The sequence below is a fragment of the Drosophila willistoni genome (assembly GCF_018902025.1).
Source record: "Drosophila willistoni isolate 14030-0811.24 chromosome XL unlocalized genomic scaffold, UCI_dwil_1.1 Seg142, whole genome shotgun sequence".
Classification (NCBI taxonomy): domain Eukaryota; kingdom Metazoa; phylum Arthropoda; class Insecta; order Diptera; family Drosophilidae; genus Drosophila; species Drosophila willistoni.
Window position 1 is genome coordinate 5,645,955 of NW_025814053.1, and position 17,113 is coordinate 5,663,067.

The 17,113-nt window shown below is 36.1% G+C and overlaps 1 protein-coding gene across 2 annotated transcripts in view; it reads right to left on the reverse strand.

Moving 5' to 3' along the window:
• LOC6644718 (teneurin-a) overlaps positions 1 to 17,113 on the reverse strand; it is a 139,089-nt gene that overhangs the window by 22,681 nt on the left and 99,295 nt on the right. For both annotated transcript variants that reach the window (XM_047011619.1, XM_002067513.4), the window contains 2 exons: positions 13,302 to 13,448; positions 12,989 to 13,196 (listed from right to left, as the gene is read on the reverse strand). In XM_047011619.1, coding sequence (XP_046867575.1) covers positions 12,989 to 13,196; positions 13,302 to 13,448 — 355 coding nt within the window. The remainder of the gene's footprint in view (positions 1 to 12,988; positions 13,197 to 13,301; positions 13,449 to 17,113) is intronic.

Genomic DNA, 17,113 nt, shown 5'->3' on the forward strand with positions numbered 1-17,113 from the left:
TGTGTGTGCTGCTTGGGATTTGGAGTAGTCCCGGATAGTTTCGTTGGTTGCCCACTTCACAGTGGACTTCTAATTGCAATTGACCGGAGAAAATGCCCATGCCCAAGTCCCATACTTGTCCAACATGTGAAGCTCATTTGCTAGCTTATTTTTCTTTCTTTTTTTGTGGGAAAAGCCCCGTACTCATTCTTTTGCGCCCAACCGCGGCGCTGCTCCTCACTCGTTGCTCTTCACTCGCTACTTTCCTTGCCTCGGCTCGTTGCTTATACTATTTGCTGCTTCAATTCGATTGAATAAAGCAAAAATTTTATTTGAAATCAAACCGAAAAGCAAATTGCATGTGTATAAATGTCTCTCTCTGTATATGTATGTAGGTGTGTGTGTGTGTGTGTATGTGTATGCCAATTCATTGAAGTGGTGAGTGCCATTGATTTTTATTTCGCATTTGATTCGTTTCGTTTCATTTATTATTTATTTGATTTATTTTTACTGCAAGCAGTCCCAGACTAAGAAAGGACCTTCACAACTATATATAGCTATATATATATATATATATATACGTATGTATGTATGGTGATCATCATCATCATCATCATCATCATTTGGCATTCTTATTCTTTGTTTTGTTGTCCAAAAAATAAATTACTCATACGCCTCGGAATGTCTTAAGTTTGTTTTGCAGTTTGCTTTGATTTTCTTGCATACTTTATTTGTTATTATATAAAGGTGTGCGAAAAAGGGATTGACTCAAAAGAGCCAAATGAGCGTGTGTGTGTGGGAGAGAGATAGAGAGAAAGTTGGTCCGAAATATGTCCAAACTGACACACAGCAGGCAAAACTTGTGGCAAAAGAACTTTGAATACGAGATGGAAAACAAATAAATATAAATAAAACAAAATTATATTATGAAAGATTTCATTTGCCTAAAAATAAGATGGGTAGCCGACCTTGAAGATACCCTGAAGCAAGCTTAAAATGAATAGAAAAACTTTTAGTTTGGAGAGCCCTTCAAAAAATGTAGATTTAATGTAAAGAATATAGTTTGCCCATAGATGAAATTTATTATTCAGTTAGTTGGGCAACTATCTTCATTCCGCTCAATTATCCACATAGTTCCAGGGAATCAGACCTTCTGTTCTGCATCCACACACACGCACAGACACACATACACACAAAGAATTGTGCCCATCACCATTTATTAGCAATCTTTTCAATCATCATCATTGTCGATGGGCACTCAAAATTATGACGCAATAAAGGCATTTAGCAAAAGATGAAGCGAAAAAGAGAATTGAAAAGCAGATTAATATGAAGAGTTCGAGAAGAGAGGGAGGGAAAAGGACAAGGGCAAGGATGAGTTGCTGCAGGAGAAATGTGTTCACATCATTTGAGACGCAAAAGCAATCTCGGGAATTGCTTCAACAGAAGCCTGAACAATGTGAAGTGAAAGCAAATGCCACAAAATTTCTAATCTCATTCCAGCTTTCTCTTCACTTTTTTCCCTTTTCTCTTTTTCTCTTTCTTTTGACTGTGCCCCTCTTGACTAATCGCCATTGCAGCGAATGAGCAATAAAAGCAATGTGGGAGGGTCGGGGAAGAAGGTGAAACGAGGTGTATTGTCGCCCCTGCACCTTTTGTGTCAAAAGTGCACTTCCATTATTAGCGCATTGTGCGGCATTGTGGGAAGGAGCAGGAGGAGCCCAAGGAGCAAAAGAGGCAACATTGAGGGCAACGAAATATGAGAAGCTCGCGCATAAAGGAAGTGCATTTAATTTCTTTTCTTTTTCAACTTTCCACACACACACACACACACATTGCTTGATCATCATCAAGAACTGAAGTGCAGTAGTTGGAGGAGTTAAGAACTGATGCTGGTAGCTGGTAGGATTTTTGTGGCCATTCATAAAGCGACTTGCCTGCCTGCCTGCCTGCCATTCACCAGGCACCTTCTCAAATTCTCATCCTATTTCTTAGTCTTAGCCTTATTCTCGACCTGCTGGCGATGCTGCTGCTGCTGCTGCTGCTGCTCCTTGTCCTCCTGGTCCTGGCATTTGGCTTACCACGCGACACACAAAGTGGCAGCATCGTCGACAACGTTAACGTCGACGTCGACATCTTCTCATCATAAAAATTGAGCACGACTTAGTTGACTTTTGTGCATACAAAAGGACACCCAGCCCGACATCATTCTGCACTTGGCCCACCACCTTACCCCTACCCCGTCTGTCTTCTTCTTGTTGTTTCGACAGAGAACAAAAAAAAAAATAAGAAAGGACGAGAAAAAAAAGGAAGAAAGAGGATATAATTTTAATTTGGCTTTATTTTCATGACGCCCACGACGATGCAATGCGCCTGAAAGAAAGATGCCCCAACAAAAAACAAAGCCAAAACCTGCAGGCCATAAGGGCAAAGGCACACACACACACACACACAGTCACCCCACACACACAGCATAGGGAGGGGTGAGGGAAAGTGGCATAGGAGCTTTATGTTCATTTAGCCTGAAACAGTTTTTGAAACATTTTTCAGCAACGACGACGACGACGACGACGTCGGAGACGCCACACTTTTCTTTTACGCTTTTGTAACCACGATAAATGTGCTTTATGTAGCGAAAGGCAAGAGTATGAGAGTGCGAGAGAGAGAGGGAGAGAGTGGCTCTACTGGAGGAGAATGGCGTGTGTGTGTGTGTGTGTGTCTGATGAAATGTTTCCTGCACTTTTCGCCATTTTCTTTTTTGCATCTCTTCCCTTTACCCCTTACTCACTCGCTCTCTCTCTCTCTCTCTCTCCGTTTCGTGCCTTTTTCATTACTGGCGTGCAAAGAAAAGAAGAAAACGCCGCCACATAAAGACGAGAGAGAGTTCCGATAAAAGATATGGCACAATGAGCTTAAAAAAAAACGCACTATATAAAAATAACGATATAACTCAAACGGCTTTAGAGTTCTGCAGAGGTAAAGTTTAAATATGTTGTATATGACGAAACGATCAGATCTACATTGCAGGACAATCAAATTGTGATCCTTTTCACGTATGATCGTTTGTCACATAAAGGATCTGCTTAGTCTACCTCTACTTTACCTGATGACTTAATGGACTTTCCACCACGAAAGTGATATAAAATCCCATTGTGCCCCATTGACAACGTCACATAATAAATAAATAGCAGCTGCAGGCTGAAATGAGCTTAGTAGAAGCTGCAAGGCTAAGCGGGAGCAGAGAGTTGGTAGAAAGATAAAAAGGAGTTGAGTAAATGGGTTACTACTACTTCTACTAATACTGTCACGACATAGGACAGGACCAGGACCAAAACCCACACCAGTTCCAGTTCCAGTGCCAGTTTTCATGTATAGAAAAGTTTGAATAGAATTTTTAAGTTTGCCATTTACCAACACTCACACATACACACACACACACACACACACACACAAAGCACATCGTCCGATAGGAGCGAGAGAAAGCCAAAGAATGAGCAAAAAAAAAAAAGAAAAGAAAACCTTTAGTAGCGTGTAATTTGCACTTTGTAAATTTGCATAAAAGCTGCAGAACACAAGGAAAAAAAAATGAAGGGAGGTTGCCTTTGATAAGGAGGTGAAGGCGACCGACATCCCGACTGACTGTCAGACAGCCAGACTGACTGGCATAAGTCCAAGATAGAGACGATATGTAAATGCCATACCACCGTGTGTCGTCGCTTTAACTAGGGAGAACAGGTTGCTTGTTGTAGGTGGCCATCTCTTTGTCCCTTTCTCTCTAATGGAGACAGGACGAAACGGTGGGTAAGTAAATATCAAGCACCTGCATAAAATGCCATTCATTGGCTCCATCAAACATTTCTCCATTTAGTTTGCTACAATTTTCCGTTTTTCTTTTTTTGAGAGATTAGATGGCTTAGTTTTTCGATGCTGTGCGCATTTTCCATTTCAGATTGCCAAATTCAGGCAGATATTTTGCATAAGGATTATGTTGTCTTGTTCCCCCATTTCCCAACTCCAAAGTTGGACACCTGCGATCAGCAAGAGATCAATTAGAGAGTATCCAAAAAGAGGAATAACCTCTAACCCCTCTTTTTCGGTTTCATCACCTTTATGATGCAGTTTCTGGTCACTAATGTTTCGGCATTTGCAGTGTTTCCTCCATTTCCGTGCACAATCATTCGCGATAAAATGGCAACCTATTCTCTGCGCTATATTTTTGCCACAATGAATACAGTTTTCATCAAGTTTACCGCAATGGCAACATGCAACTAACAAATCGCCAAAGCCATTGCACAAGCCCGCCCAACCTCCACAAAAACAACAACAATGGCAACTAAGTGGGGAAAACTGGTGGAAAAGCTGGTGGGAAAACTGTAGCAGGAGCTTATACATTTTATAGTTTCATTTCTCTGTATATGAAGCCATTATAAGAACGAACGAGGCTAGGACATGGCTCTAAAGCATACCGAACTGGACCGAATCAAAACGAAACGAAACGCAACAACAACTCAAAACTTTTGAATGCAACTGACAAAACAACAACAGCAGCAACAAGAATAGCTATATACATTTAGATATATATACATACACAGGTATATATAAATATATATATATATATATATCGCCACAGGCCATTACAAATTTTGTGCTGATGTCGAATTAGCGCCCTCTCGCTCTGGCCCATGCACATAAATATAACTATCTAATCTCACATAAAAGTAATTACTTTCAGCTGCCGTTGTTGCTATCGAAAAATATTAAATTATATTGAGTGCACACACACACACACACAAACATTTAGATGGACATCGTGTGTGTGTGTGTGTAGTTAGGTCTGGCAGGATCTAGAGCCAAAGAGAAAGCCGTCGTCCGTCGTCCTCGACGACCGCAGACTATAACTGCAAAAAAAAAAAAAAACAGATATGGCTTCACATACATATGTAGTTCCTGCTCCTCCTTTAAATCCACTCTGCAGTTCCCTTTCCATTATCATTTTTACGTGCCACACACACACATATACACATATCTTTCTCTCTCTCTCTCTCTTATTTGCTGTGTATAGCCCCCAATGTTTCCTTTGACTCGTCGGCATGTTTCTTTTTCATTTTTAGGTGCTCCGGTTTTCGCTTTTTTTTATTTTTGTGTTTTTTTTTGCTACACTATTTTTTTGTAAGTTTTTCCTGCAACTGCAGCATAAATTCCGCGAATTTCTCGCCGGGTTTTGGCATTTCAGTTTGAAGTTTACATTAGAGTGAAAGAGAGAGAGAGATAGAGGCAGAAATCCAGTGTTGGACTGTGCTCTATAATGCATGTTAGTCCTTATTGCCTACAGTGGAGTGGGGCAAAAACTATCACGTTATGGCAATCTTTTTCTTGTTTGTTTATCGAAAAAAAATCGTTTGCAGTTTTTAGCCATAGCAAACGACTTTTGCTTTTTACCTATAGACACTTTAAAAGTGTTGCCAAATGATATTTAAGTTTAAATCACACAGTGTTGGATAATGGTTGCATATTGATCTAGGTAGATGTAGCTCTGATGGAAAAGTCAGGGAAGGACATTTCTGTAAGACCTTAATCGAACTTGGGTGAAAACTTAAGCAAAGAAAAAGGGATCAAAGATCCAGCAAACATTGTTCTACAAAATCTGAAAATCTTATTTATCAACATATTAAAATGGCCTTTTTTTTGTGTTAAGCAACTCCATTCAAATGAACGGAAAAAATGTACTTGACATTAAGGCGGGAGCTCGGCGAGGAAACATTAATCGGTTAAGTCAAGGACAATATCCAGACGCAAAAAGAAAACAGACAAATATACTATGCGAGGAGAAGGAGAGTAAAAAAAAGGCAACCACTTAACGGGTAACTAACCACACCTAACCACACAGCCAGTTGCCAGGCCAGGACAACAACGAGAAAAAATATTCAAGAAAGAAAAAAGTACGGACAGGATTCTTGCCAGACAAAAGAGTGCTGTCCTAAAGGCACACAGAGATAGAGCGGTAGACATAATAAGAGAGAGAGAGAGAATGGATGATGTGGAGCGACAGAAAATGTGGAAGCCAAAAACAGGAAGTAATCTATAGTCGCCGCCATTGTTTATTGTTTAATTTTTAGTCAACGTTATTGTTGTAGCTAACTTTGGGTCGGTTCCCTTCAGCTTGGGCTTCTTTGGCTTTGGCCCCAACCCTCTCCACCCAAACCCCTCAACTTCATGCCCAACTCCTTGTTGGATTCTATTGTTAACAATTTTTGCATTGCAAGTTTTCAATGGAAGGTTGCCACTTGCCGACTACAAAAGCAAACGAGGCACACACAGACCGAGAGAGAGAGAGAGAGGCAAAAGAAAAGGGGACAAAATATATACGTATATATATATACAGATAGAAAAAAAAGAAATAACAACAACAAAGAGGAGACAAAGGCAAAACGTTGTCTCACAATCGCAGTATCGTGGCGTTTACTTAGGATTTCGCTTTTATCAAACGACGATGACGATGACGACAAGGACAACGAGGAGAACAACTGGCGCAACATCACCCAGTTTCCATGGCATCAACGAAATTGTGATTTCTCCTTTGCCATATAATTGCGTTGCGGTGCTGTTGCCGTTCTCGGTCGCCATTGGGGATGCTGGTGAGCAGCGATTATGGTTATGGTGTCATCTAAGCCCTTTTGCCCCCCAAAACAGCCGCCAACCCCACGTGCCCAAAGAGACACCACACGGCACCTCTTAAGCATAAAACAAGGACAAATACAGCTCATATAATAATAATACATTTGCAGTAGCTGCAATAAAGAATTATATATAGACAAATATGTAGAGATATATGTGGTTATAAGTAGTTATAAGTAGTCACTATACAGACAATTCATTAGTTTGTTGAATCTTAATGTTTAAGTTAAGACCCTGAGATAAATCAAATATATCCAAACAACATTTTAAAAACTCTACACAGATCAAAAGTGTATATACATATATACATTAGTTTTCCATTTATAGCACGGACTTTTCTTTTACTTTTTGCCTACCAATAGAATTAGCAGAAAAAAGTATGTTACGCTAACCAGTAATACATATAGCGATTATTTCTTTAACGAGTTCTAGCAACGAATAGACGCAGCGAGTAATAGCAACGAATAACGATTAGCATATGGAGCTTTTAAATCTTTTACTGACTTTTCTGTTTAATTTTTTTAACACTTTTGCTTGATTACATTAGCTTACGAGTTAAACTAGCGAGTTAAACAAGCGAGTTAAGCTAACGAGTATGAGTCAACACCTGTTAACTTATGAGTGACGTCATATCTACCGTTTTTTCTTTTAATAAAACTAGTTTACTTTTTGTCTAAAGCGGTTTAATCAGTCACTAAGGTAAAATGATTCCTAGAAATTTATTTTATATGTACATGTTATTAAAATAAGCTCTTTGCCTAGTCAGATGTATGCAATTCGTTTTAAAAATTATCATTATGAACCTGCCAACCATGAAAAATATCACATTTTTACTTTCGCTTTCGTTGTTTTAAACATTTTCTTGCTTTTCTTTTTTTTCCTTTTTTAGAGTTAATTAAAATCAAATAAAACAAATAACAAAAAACAATAGTAACAAAAACTAAAATCAGAAAAAGAAAAATGGTAAAAAAAATACTTCAAAAGAAAACGAAAAAAAGATTGTCAAAAATAATTTGCATTCTGAATTGTGGTTTATAGAAAATTTTTTGATTTCGTTCTCTTTTTTTGTATTTTTTTTTTTTTTTGCTTTTCTGTTGTCAATTTAATCTTTTTTTTTCGTGTTAAATGTTTTTTGTGTGGTGTGTGAGATTTTTTGTGGTATTTGGAAAACATATAAACAAATGGCTTAGACGCAGACAAATAGGACATTGAGGACACTTAGGGATACGTTTGGGATAGGCGTGGATGTTGAGAGAGAGAGAGACGGATGAAGGATGGGAGACGTGAGAGGTAGGGGAAGGGAGGAAACGAGTGGTTATTGGCGGATTGCAGTATATTTTGGTTTGGGAATTTTTGGGTAATAACATATAGGGATATAGATATATATTATTGAATATATATCAGTGGGAAATTTATTTTTATATTTTTTTAACTTGTTTTATATACTTTCTTTTTTTCTAGTTGTTTTTTTTTTTGCGATTTTCTTTCGTTTCTGGCTTAAGAGTTAAGACATTTTTTTTTTTCTAAAAAGAAAACCTAAATAGTAGATGAAACAACCAGGACTTGCTGACTGGTTTTTCAGTGACATTTTCCATTGCTTGTTTTTTTTTTATAGACTATTTATATTTTTGTTTTATATATAGATAAAAGAAAAAAAAAGGATGTGGATATATATAGATTTATATTTATTTTTTTTGGTTTTTGATAAAAAGCAAAAGTAAAAATGACTAAACTGAAAATGAGGGTAAGACAGACAGATTGATATAAAGAGTGAGAGATCGAGAGAGAGAGAGAGAGAGAGAGAGACAGAGAGTCGGAACTTTTGTTGGATGATTATAAATTAATTATGAGATGAGTGAGAAAACTTTTTTGTTGTTGAGAGTAAAAACAAAATTAATAATCAAATGTAGAAGAAACGACACATGCCAAAGAAAGAGGAAAATACTTTCATAAGCCAAGTCAGAGAGCCGACTTTTGCAATACTCTGTACCAAGATGTAACTGGGAGAACACGACTCGGATTAGTTAAACTATATATATGTATATAGGACTACCAAAGTCCAACTTTAGAATTGTGTGAAATGTTTCCTTCAGAGAGCCAAATTCACTTGCCAACTGCAGACACATTTAATTTAATTTATTCTAATGGATTGCCTTCTATACTAACTAGGTACAGGGTATTCAAATCAAACAATAAAACAGACAGAAAGAAAAACAAAAACCAAATTTGGTGACTTTTATTGTGAATTTTTGCTTGATGTTTGTTTACTGTTAGTATAAATGTTAATATTTGTTAAACAGAAACTAAAACATAAACAAAAAATGTAGAAGAAGAAGGAAACACACCGTACAAAAAAAGACGAAAACAAAATGAAAATGGAAAAAAACCAACTAAATACACATAGACACGTACACATAACACATACAAAGATACATGTAGTAGTAGTAGTATATAGAGAGTTGATTATTTTCATAATATAATTTTTCCTCTTTAAACTTTTCATATGTTGTTTTCTTTTGTTGTTTTTATTTTTTTTTTCGCCAACTAAAATGTTCAAAAAAAAACAAAAGAAAAACAAAAAAATTTATATGAACAACAAATGTGAGGAAATCAAATGCGGGAAAAAAAACAACGAAAAGTTGTTGAATTATTTGCAATCAATTATTTACATGAATGATTTCTTTTTTCCACTGTGTGTGGGTGTGTGTGTGTGTGTGTATGAGTTTGTTTTTAGGGCAGGTGATGACTATATCAATTTGAATGGAAAATGTTATCAACTTGACTTGAAAGTGGACGATGGAATAAATATTGAACTTATATTGAACCAAAAAACGAAAAAAGAGGAAACGAGGAGAAATCAATTTGGCTCGTTCTTTGTGTTTGTATGTGTGTGAGTGTGTCTGTGTGTGTGTTCGAGGATGTGACTGTATGAGAAAGTTTTCTGGAATTTGGATGATGCTTGATTGAATAGAATGTTCTATTTAAAAACTTGATGCACGAAATAATATTAAAAATAATAATTAGAAAAAAAAACATCTAAACGCCTGTTTTGCCTTTTTTTTTTGTATTTTTTTTGTTTGTTTGTAGTTGTTTCCACTTACCAAGGTGTGAACGAGCTCCAGAAGAGACTAAAGTTCACAAGTTGAAACGTAGGATTTTCATTGTTTTTTTTTTTTTTTTTGATTTTTTAAGTTATATTTTTTAGATTTTTTTTTTTTTTTGAGTTTTAGCACACAACATGAAGGTATCGAGCCACAGCAACAGAGTAGGACAGTACACAATTAATTTGACAGGACAATAAAAAAGAAAATTAAAAAAGACAAAAATGCTTTTCGTTAACGAATTAATCAAACTTTTGTTTTGTTTTGTTTTTTTTTTAATTTTTTTGTTTGTTCAAGTTCTTCTCATCATCATTTTTCATCATATTTTTTGCATTTGCATTCTTACTTTTGCATACCTAAGACTTTTTTTTTTTTTTGTTTTTTGCATTAGTTTATTGGAAAGTACATTTCAAAATTTTGAACTGAAGCGAAAAATGAAACTAAAAAACACATTTGACAAACACACTTTTTGAACGCATTTCTGTTTTTGGAAGACATCCTGACAAGTGATTGATAAGTGAGTAATAAGGTGGGCGGGTTCGTAGATGGGTTATAATTTATAATACAACTCTTTCTTATTCATTTTTAGTATTTGTTAGTTTTGGTTAAAGAAAAAAGAATACAATTTCGACACACACAGTAAATCAAAAAATTAAAAAGAGAAACAAAGAGAGAAATATATATATATATATATATTTATAGAGAGAAAGAGAGAAAAGAGCAAGAGATAGCACCGAAACAAAAACCGAATCAATAATTTGTTTTGTTTTTTTTTTCTTTTTGCTTAGCCTTACTCAAAGAACACAACAACAAAAAAGTTGACTATCTTTATATCTGGCAATATTTCATTGTAATAGAATTTAAACAAATAGAGAGATAATTAATAATTAACCAAACAACAAAAGCAAATTAGGGATAAAATTTGCTCACATTGCACAAGAATTTGGCACTAGTCAACCAACAAACAAAAACATAAAAAAGACAAACTAAAACCGTCGAAAATAATTAAACTTACACTTACACTAGGCAACAAAAGTTTTCGATTTGGAAACTCACCTTGACAAATTGTTATGAAATTAAAATTGAACTAAAATGTCCTTCTTTCACTTTTATTAAGTCTATTTTCGAAGGAATTTGAAAACAAGATTAAACAAAATAAGAAATCAAAATAATTCGATTTCGAAATTGTTGACATGAGTTTCGTTTTTGTTTTGTTGCCTAGTGTAATAAATAATGAACTAAAGAAGTTTTTGTTTGTGTTTCTGATAACTTAAACTTATATATATAGTTTAATATAAGAGATTTAAGGACGACGAAGGCGGAGGACCTGGTACCTGGTTTGTATCATCAGCTTTTGGCCTGATCATTGATCATTGATTTGTGATCAATTTTGATATAAACTTATTTGCGATATATATTCGTTGATTTTAATATTTGATAGTTGATATGTTTTTTTTTTGTTTTTATTATTTTTATATATTTTTTTTGTTTTTTGTAGGGTAAGACAAACACAAGGAGGTTTAACACTAGACAACACACATACTCAATGAAGTGCTATCATTATTTTAGCTTTGGATTTCATTTAATTTTTTCTTTTTTTTTTTTTTTTTTGATTAGAGAATGAATTTGAGAAATAAAAGGGGAAATAAATCATATGATTAAGAACCCAAAAATACATACGTAGAGAGAGAGAGAGAGAGATAGAATAAGAGGGTGGAGAGTAATAGAGAGAGAGAGAGAGAGAGATATAGGAATAATACAATTAAAACAAGAAAACGAAAAAATTTTGAAAAACATTTTTTTTTTAAGAATTTTCTTTTGGCACTTGTTTCTGGTCTTTCTTTTTTGTAGCTTAAAGTTAACCCTCTCAAGGCAAGAAAAGAAAAAGCTCAAACTAAGAACGTTTTACAGATTGTTTTTCTTACATGGTTGAATTCTTTTTTTTTTTTGATTTGATTTTTTTTGTTTCTTTTTTTGGAACTTAAAGGAAAAGAAAGAAAGAAAGAAAGTAAAGAAGTAATGGAAACAACAACAGATAAGAAGAAAGAAAGAAACTGAGGTATATATATATAGAGTTTTCTCTTGTTTTTTTCTTGATTTTCTTTTATTTTTTTTTATTTTTTTCTTTTTTTTTTTTTTTTTTGGTCCAACGCATAAATGATAGACTCATTGAGGGGAGAGAGGCGTAAGGGATTGTGGGAAATGTGATTTGGGTAAAGCTTTGATTTATTTTTTTTTTCTTTTTTGAGACTTTTTTTCTTATGGTTTTTTAATTTTTTCTTTTTTTTTTTGGATTGTGTTTCAAGTTGAAATTCGAAAAATTATACGTTTATATATATATAGAAACAATTCACAAATATATAAATATATAGAGATGAAATCATACGAAAAATGAAAATGAATTACTTTGCTTTTTTCATTGGTTTTCTATTGATGTATGTATAAAGCAAGCATATATATATGTATTGATATATATATATATATATACACATAGAGTGATATATATATATTTGCATATAGATATATAATCTTGTATTCTATGGCATACATATAGAAAATGTTGAGCTTTTTCTCTTCATTATTGTTATTATTGCACCCACAGAGAGCAAATCAAAAGCAATCAAAAAATTGACGGAAATTCAACATTTCTCATGTTGTTTTTGTTTTGTTTTTCGGTTTGTTATTGTTATTGTTGGTGCATACATAATGTACAAATAAGTTATATATAATATGAGGTATATATATAAAGTTGAAATAGTATATTATATACGCTATAACACCGTTTCATTTGTTTTTATATATATATTTTGTTTTCGTTTTCGTTTTTTTGTTTTCTTTTTTTTCCAATATCTCCAACTCAAATGAAATGAAAACTGATGAGAAGGTACAACAATAGATGGAAAACAAAACTCGAAATAACCAAACGAAGTATCGAAAATGAAAAGTTACGTATTTATATATATAATATATATGAGTTTTCTTGTTTTTTTTTTTTAGATATATGTATCATTGCTCAAATGTAAAGCCTTTTCCATAAGTTTTATGCTTGATATTTTCACTTGTCGACCTAAACTGCGCACTAAAATTAGGTATTATCTATATGGTGGTATGTGGGTATACACACTATATATGCATGTATATAGTTTTTGTATATATATATAGAGGTGTATATATGTATATATATATATATATGGAATAGAAAGCATTATATATATGAAGAAGAATGCACTTACTTCTCACTGTACTCATCCATGTGAGCGTACGATTGCACGGAATTCTCTTCGATAAGGAATTTTACACGCTGATAGAAGGAAGCGGTCACCGATGGCGGTTGTTTTCTTAGCAGAACCTCAACAGGATCATTGGATGATAGGCACATGATATGCTCAGAGCAGGCTGGATGGGAGCAGCACTCACTGTCCGAGCAATCGGTCATTCCATCTGAACAAACCAAACGAGAGATGAGTGAGTGAGTGATCGACAGAGGGCCCAGATGAGCAATATAATCCAAGTGGCTTAAAGGAAAACCCTTAAGTCATTACTTACCGCCATCATTGTCAATGTTGTCCTTGCAATTCAATTCCAAGGCTATGGAACAATCGCTGCCAGCCCAACCTTCAATACAATCGCAACGATATTCGCCATTCTCCAAGGTGCATTGGCCATGACGTGAGCAGCCATTCTCGCAGCCAGCTACAGGGGAACACAAAGGGAGGGAGAGAGAATGAGAAACAGAGTGTGGAAGAGAGAGTGGGGAAATGCTTGAGATGATGTGATGGGTAAATACTAAAATATGTAAATTTGTATGTAATTAAAAGTAAACTTCTTGGATTATTCAGTTGATGACACTTTAGATATAAACTGAGAAATAGCTACAAACTCAGAGAGAATGAAAGAGAGAGTGTGGGAGAGAGGGTAAAAGTACCTTCGTGCCCTATATAAAAATAATGTTGATGTTTACGTTTATGTTTCGCATCTCTTTCCCCTACCCACTTATTCTATCTCTGCAAAACAGTAAAAGCTCAACGAAACGTAACTTTATTTGTTTGTCCCCACACACACACACACACACATACACACACACACACTCAGCGAGGCCAAGTTAATGCCACTTGACATGTGTCATTTGCAAAAATGGGGTAACCTCGAGATGTTGCCTGCTGCCGCTGCCGCTGCCGCTGCTAACTCAACTTCCGGTATGTTTTGAAAAGTTTGCGGCGCATAAAATGACTTCCTTGCTTGTTACGGCCTTCCTGTTTACGACGACGACGATGACGACGAAGACGACGCAGACAAGAACGTCACAAGGAGCAAAAAAGGGGCCAGAGTCACGAAGAAGAAGATGTGGAAAGTGCCAACTGCGTGAGTGTGCCAAGGTATATGTAGCTGTGTGCGTGTGTGTGTGTATATTGGCAATAACATCAAGTGTTGTTGCAAATATTGAACGACAAACAACTCCGATCAGATGACAACCTTCCACTTACCATCTAGGGTGGCTACCCACCCCATCACCGAGTTATAAGAATGACAACCAACCAAGCCATGCTCCAAGTTCTATGCATAAGCCCCAATAAGAAGGCAATGGATTTTTTTCTTTCAAACACATTTACTTTTGTCATTGAAAAAAGAATTGTAACCAAAAAGTGTTTGAAAAAGAATCGATAGTTAAGTTTCCTTTATATAAAACCTTTTTTTTAATCATTTCGTTTCGAATCAATGAGAACTTCGCTACAAATTCTCGAAAATTGTAATATTTCGTTTTGAATTATTCTGTTTATTATTTGAACTCTAGATTAATTGTTGCAAATTATTTTCCATGATGAATGGGTAATTAAAATTAGTTTGTGTTCTAGTCACGAATTGCCACAACTACATGCATGGATCAGGGATAAAATTTAACAAGCACTTATCTCAGCTTTCTCATTTTTTGGTGACATGTTTTTTGAATAACTAATAATTTAGTTGGGGACAACTCAAAAAAAAATTACATTGTAATCTACAGCACAATATTTTACTATCTCTGGCATATAATAAAAATCAAACTTGGTTGCCTTTGTGTCCCCCCCTTCCCTTTCTGGACGCCCATCATCATCATCATCATCATCTGCCTAACGACCTAAGCAACAAAAAAACACTGTAAATATTTGAAAACGACGCTGGCGCGAGATTTCAATAGAGAGGACGAAAAAAAAAAGAAAGAATGGAGAATGGGGAACAAAAAATAGAACAAACTAAACGAAACTATGGCATAAAATATGTATAAGTCTAGTGTCAATGGCTGCGCTTTGCTCCTGGTGCTAGACTTAACATTAGATGGCACCTCCTGGTCCTCCTCTTTGTGTCAGGGCCATAAAAAAAAGGAAAATAAAGAGAGACGAGGGAGAGAGGGCGAGAGGGAGAGAGGAAAAGTTATCTATAGCCCGGCCAAAGCGCGTAATTTGTTACAAATCTCTGTTCGAATTCAATAAACTTTACCGCATTGTATGCGTCGCATATGTCAATATGGCAGCAAATATAAAAAAGCAAAGAAAAAACTAAGCAGAACGACTTGTCGATACTCTTAGCCCCATAGCATTTAGGGTTTACGATGAAATTTTACGGTTTTAAAGCAAATAACTTTTGCATACCTTCGTGTTTCATTTAACTTCTGTTTATCAAAATCACTTCCTAAGTCCCTAAAACACAAATCAACTAAGTTAAGTTTCTGAATTGCTTTGCATAACCAAATCCTAATTATTAGTATGTAGAGTAATCTCAAATGAATTGCTCAATGGAAAATCAAAGGAGATGCACAATTAATATGGTTTATTCTCTCTTTAACTAATATGCCTTGAGATTACCTAACCATCGGTTAGTCAGTCAGTCAGCTAGTCAGTCCCTCAATAGAGGCACAACACAAAGTCGTTAAGTACTTTCTAAAAATACATTCAAATACAGACACCAAAAGCGAATTGGGGGGCACTCTAGGTGCCATTCGGCTGGGGTCGGGTGTGTATATAGGGGGAACCTTTATGCATGTATTAGTCCCGCTTCCTGCCATGAGTCCTGTGTGTATAACAGTGAGTGGGACAGTGAAGGGGGGGGAAGTGCGGTGTATATGTATATTGGGTGGCACTTTCGGTCTGTGCAAGCGTGACTGGCACGTCGAAAAACACCCGAAGAGCTGCTGCTGCAACACTTGAATCGATTCAGAGCGGTTCAGTGTGTTTTTTTTTTTGTCAGGGAGGGAGTTGGGGAGTTTCTGAATTGACGTCGGAAGTTTTATTGGTTTTGCACACGTCAACGAAATGTAATACACACACACACACACACACATGCTACATGGTAAGAGAAACAAACAAACGATGTAGTAGATGTTGGCAGAGTGAAGCGTGGAACGTGCGACGGTAGACAGAGACAGTTGGAAGTTTTTAGCTATATGTAATATCATTACAGGAATACTCACACACCCGGCTGTTAGGGGGCGCCTCACGATGTCGTCGTAGTCGTCGTCGTCGTCGTCGTCGTCATCATCATGGTTCCTTTTTTGTCGTAGTTGTTCTTGTTGTTGTTGAATGTTTTTGTAACTTGACTGTTTGCTTTTAAAGTTTTAATCACTGTCAATCGATAGCTACTTATCATGCTGCACTGGCATTGCCACTAGCCCCCTTTTTACTCCACCCCATCCCACTCCCCTCCTCTCTGGCGCTTCTTTTAGCAAATCCCAAATTCCCGGCCTGCAACTTCTCAATTGACAGTTGGAAAAACCCTCAACAACGGGAAGGGAACAAGAGTGAAAAGAACGAAGGATAAACCGCAGCAAACAACATGGTTAAGTCATGGCGGCAAAACTGTCAAACGCAGTGCTACTTCTGTACAAAACTCCCTTCCCCCTGGAATGGTCTGAGAAGGGGAGGGAGCAGGCTGGCAGGCGCAGTGGGCGGTGTAACGTTTGCAAGTTTGGCATAAACATGTACAAAATACTTTTTTCCCGGTTTTTTGGTGCAATGGCAAAAATATTGATAAAAATCACGACAGCCACAGCCAATGACTTTTGCTCCTTTGCGAAATAAACCCACCGGATAGACGAAAAGTAGAGAGAGAGGGGAGCCAAATGGTGGGGGGATCGGTAAAGAGAGCTGCAATGTTGCGACATCGCTGCGGTTATGTGGTGCATAAAATGAAACTGTGACTGCTAATCGATTGTGGTCAGTAACAACAACAACAATTACATAAAATAAAGCATTAAATCTGCTTGTGTTGACCGAAATCGAACGGAAAGGAAAGACATCCCGCTAACGGCGACCATCATGAGGTCAGGTCAAGGCAATGACATTGAATGAATGATGAGCAAATCGTAACGAAACGATTCGAATCGG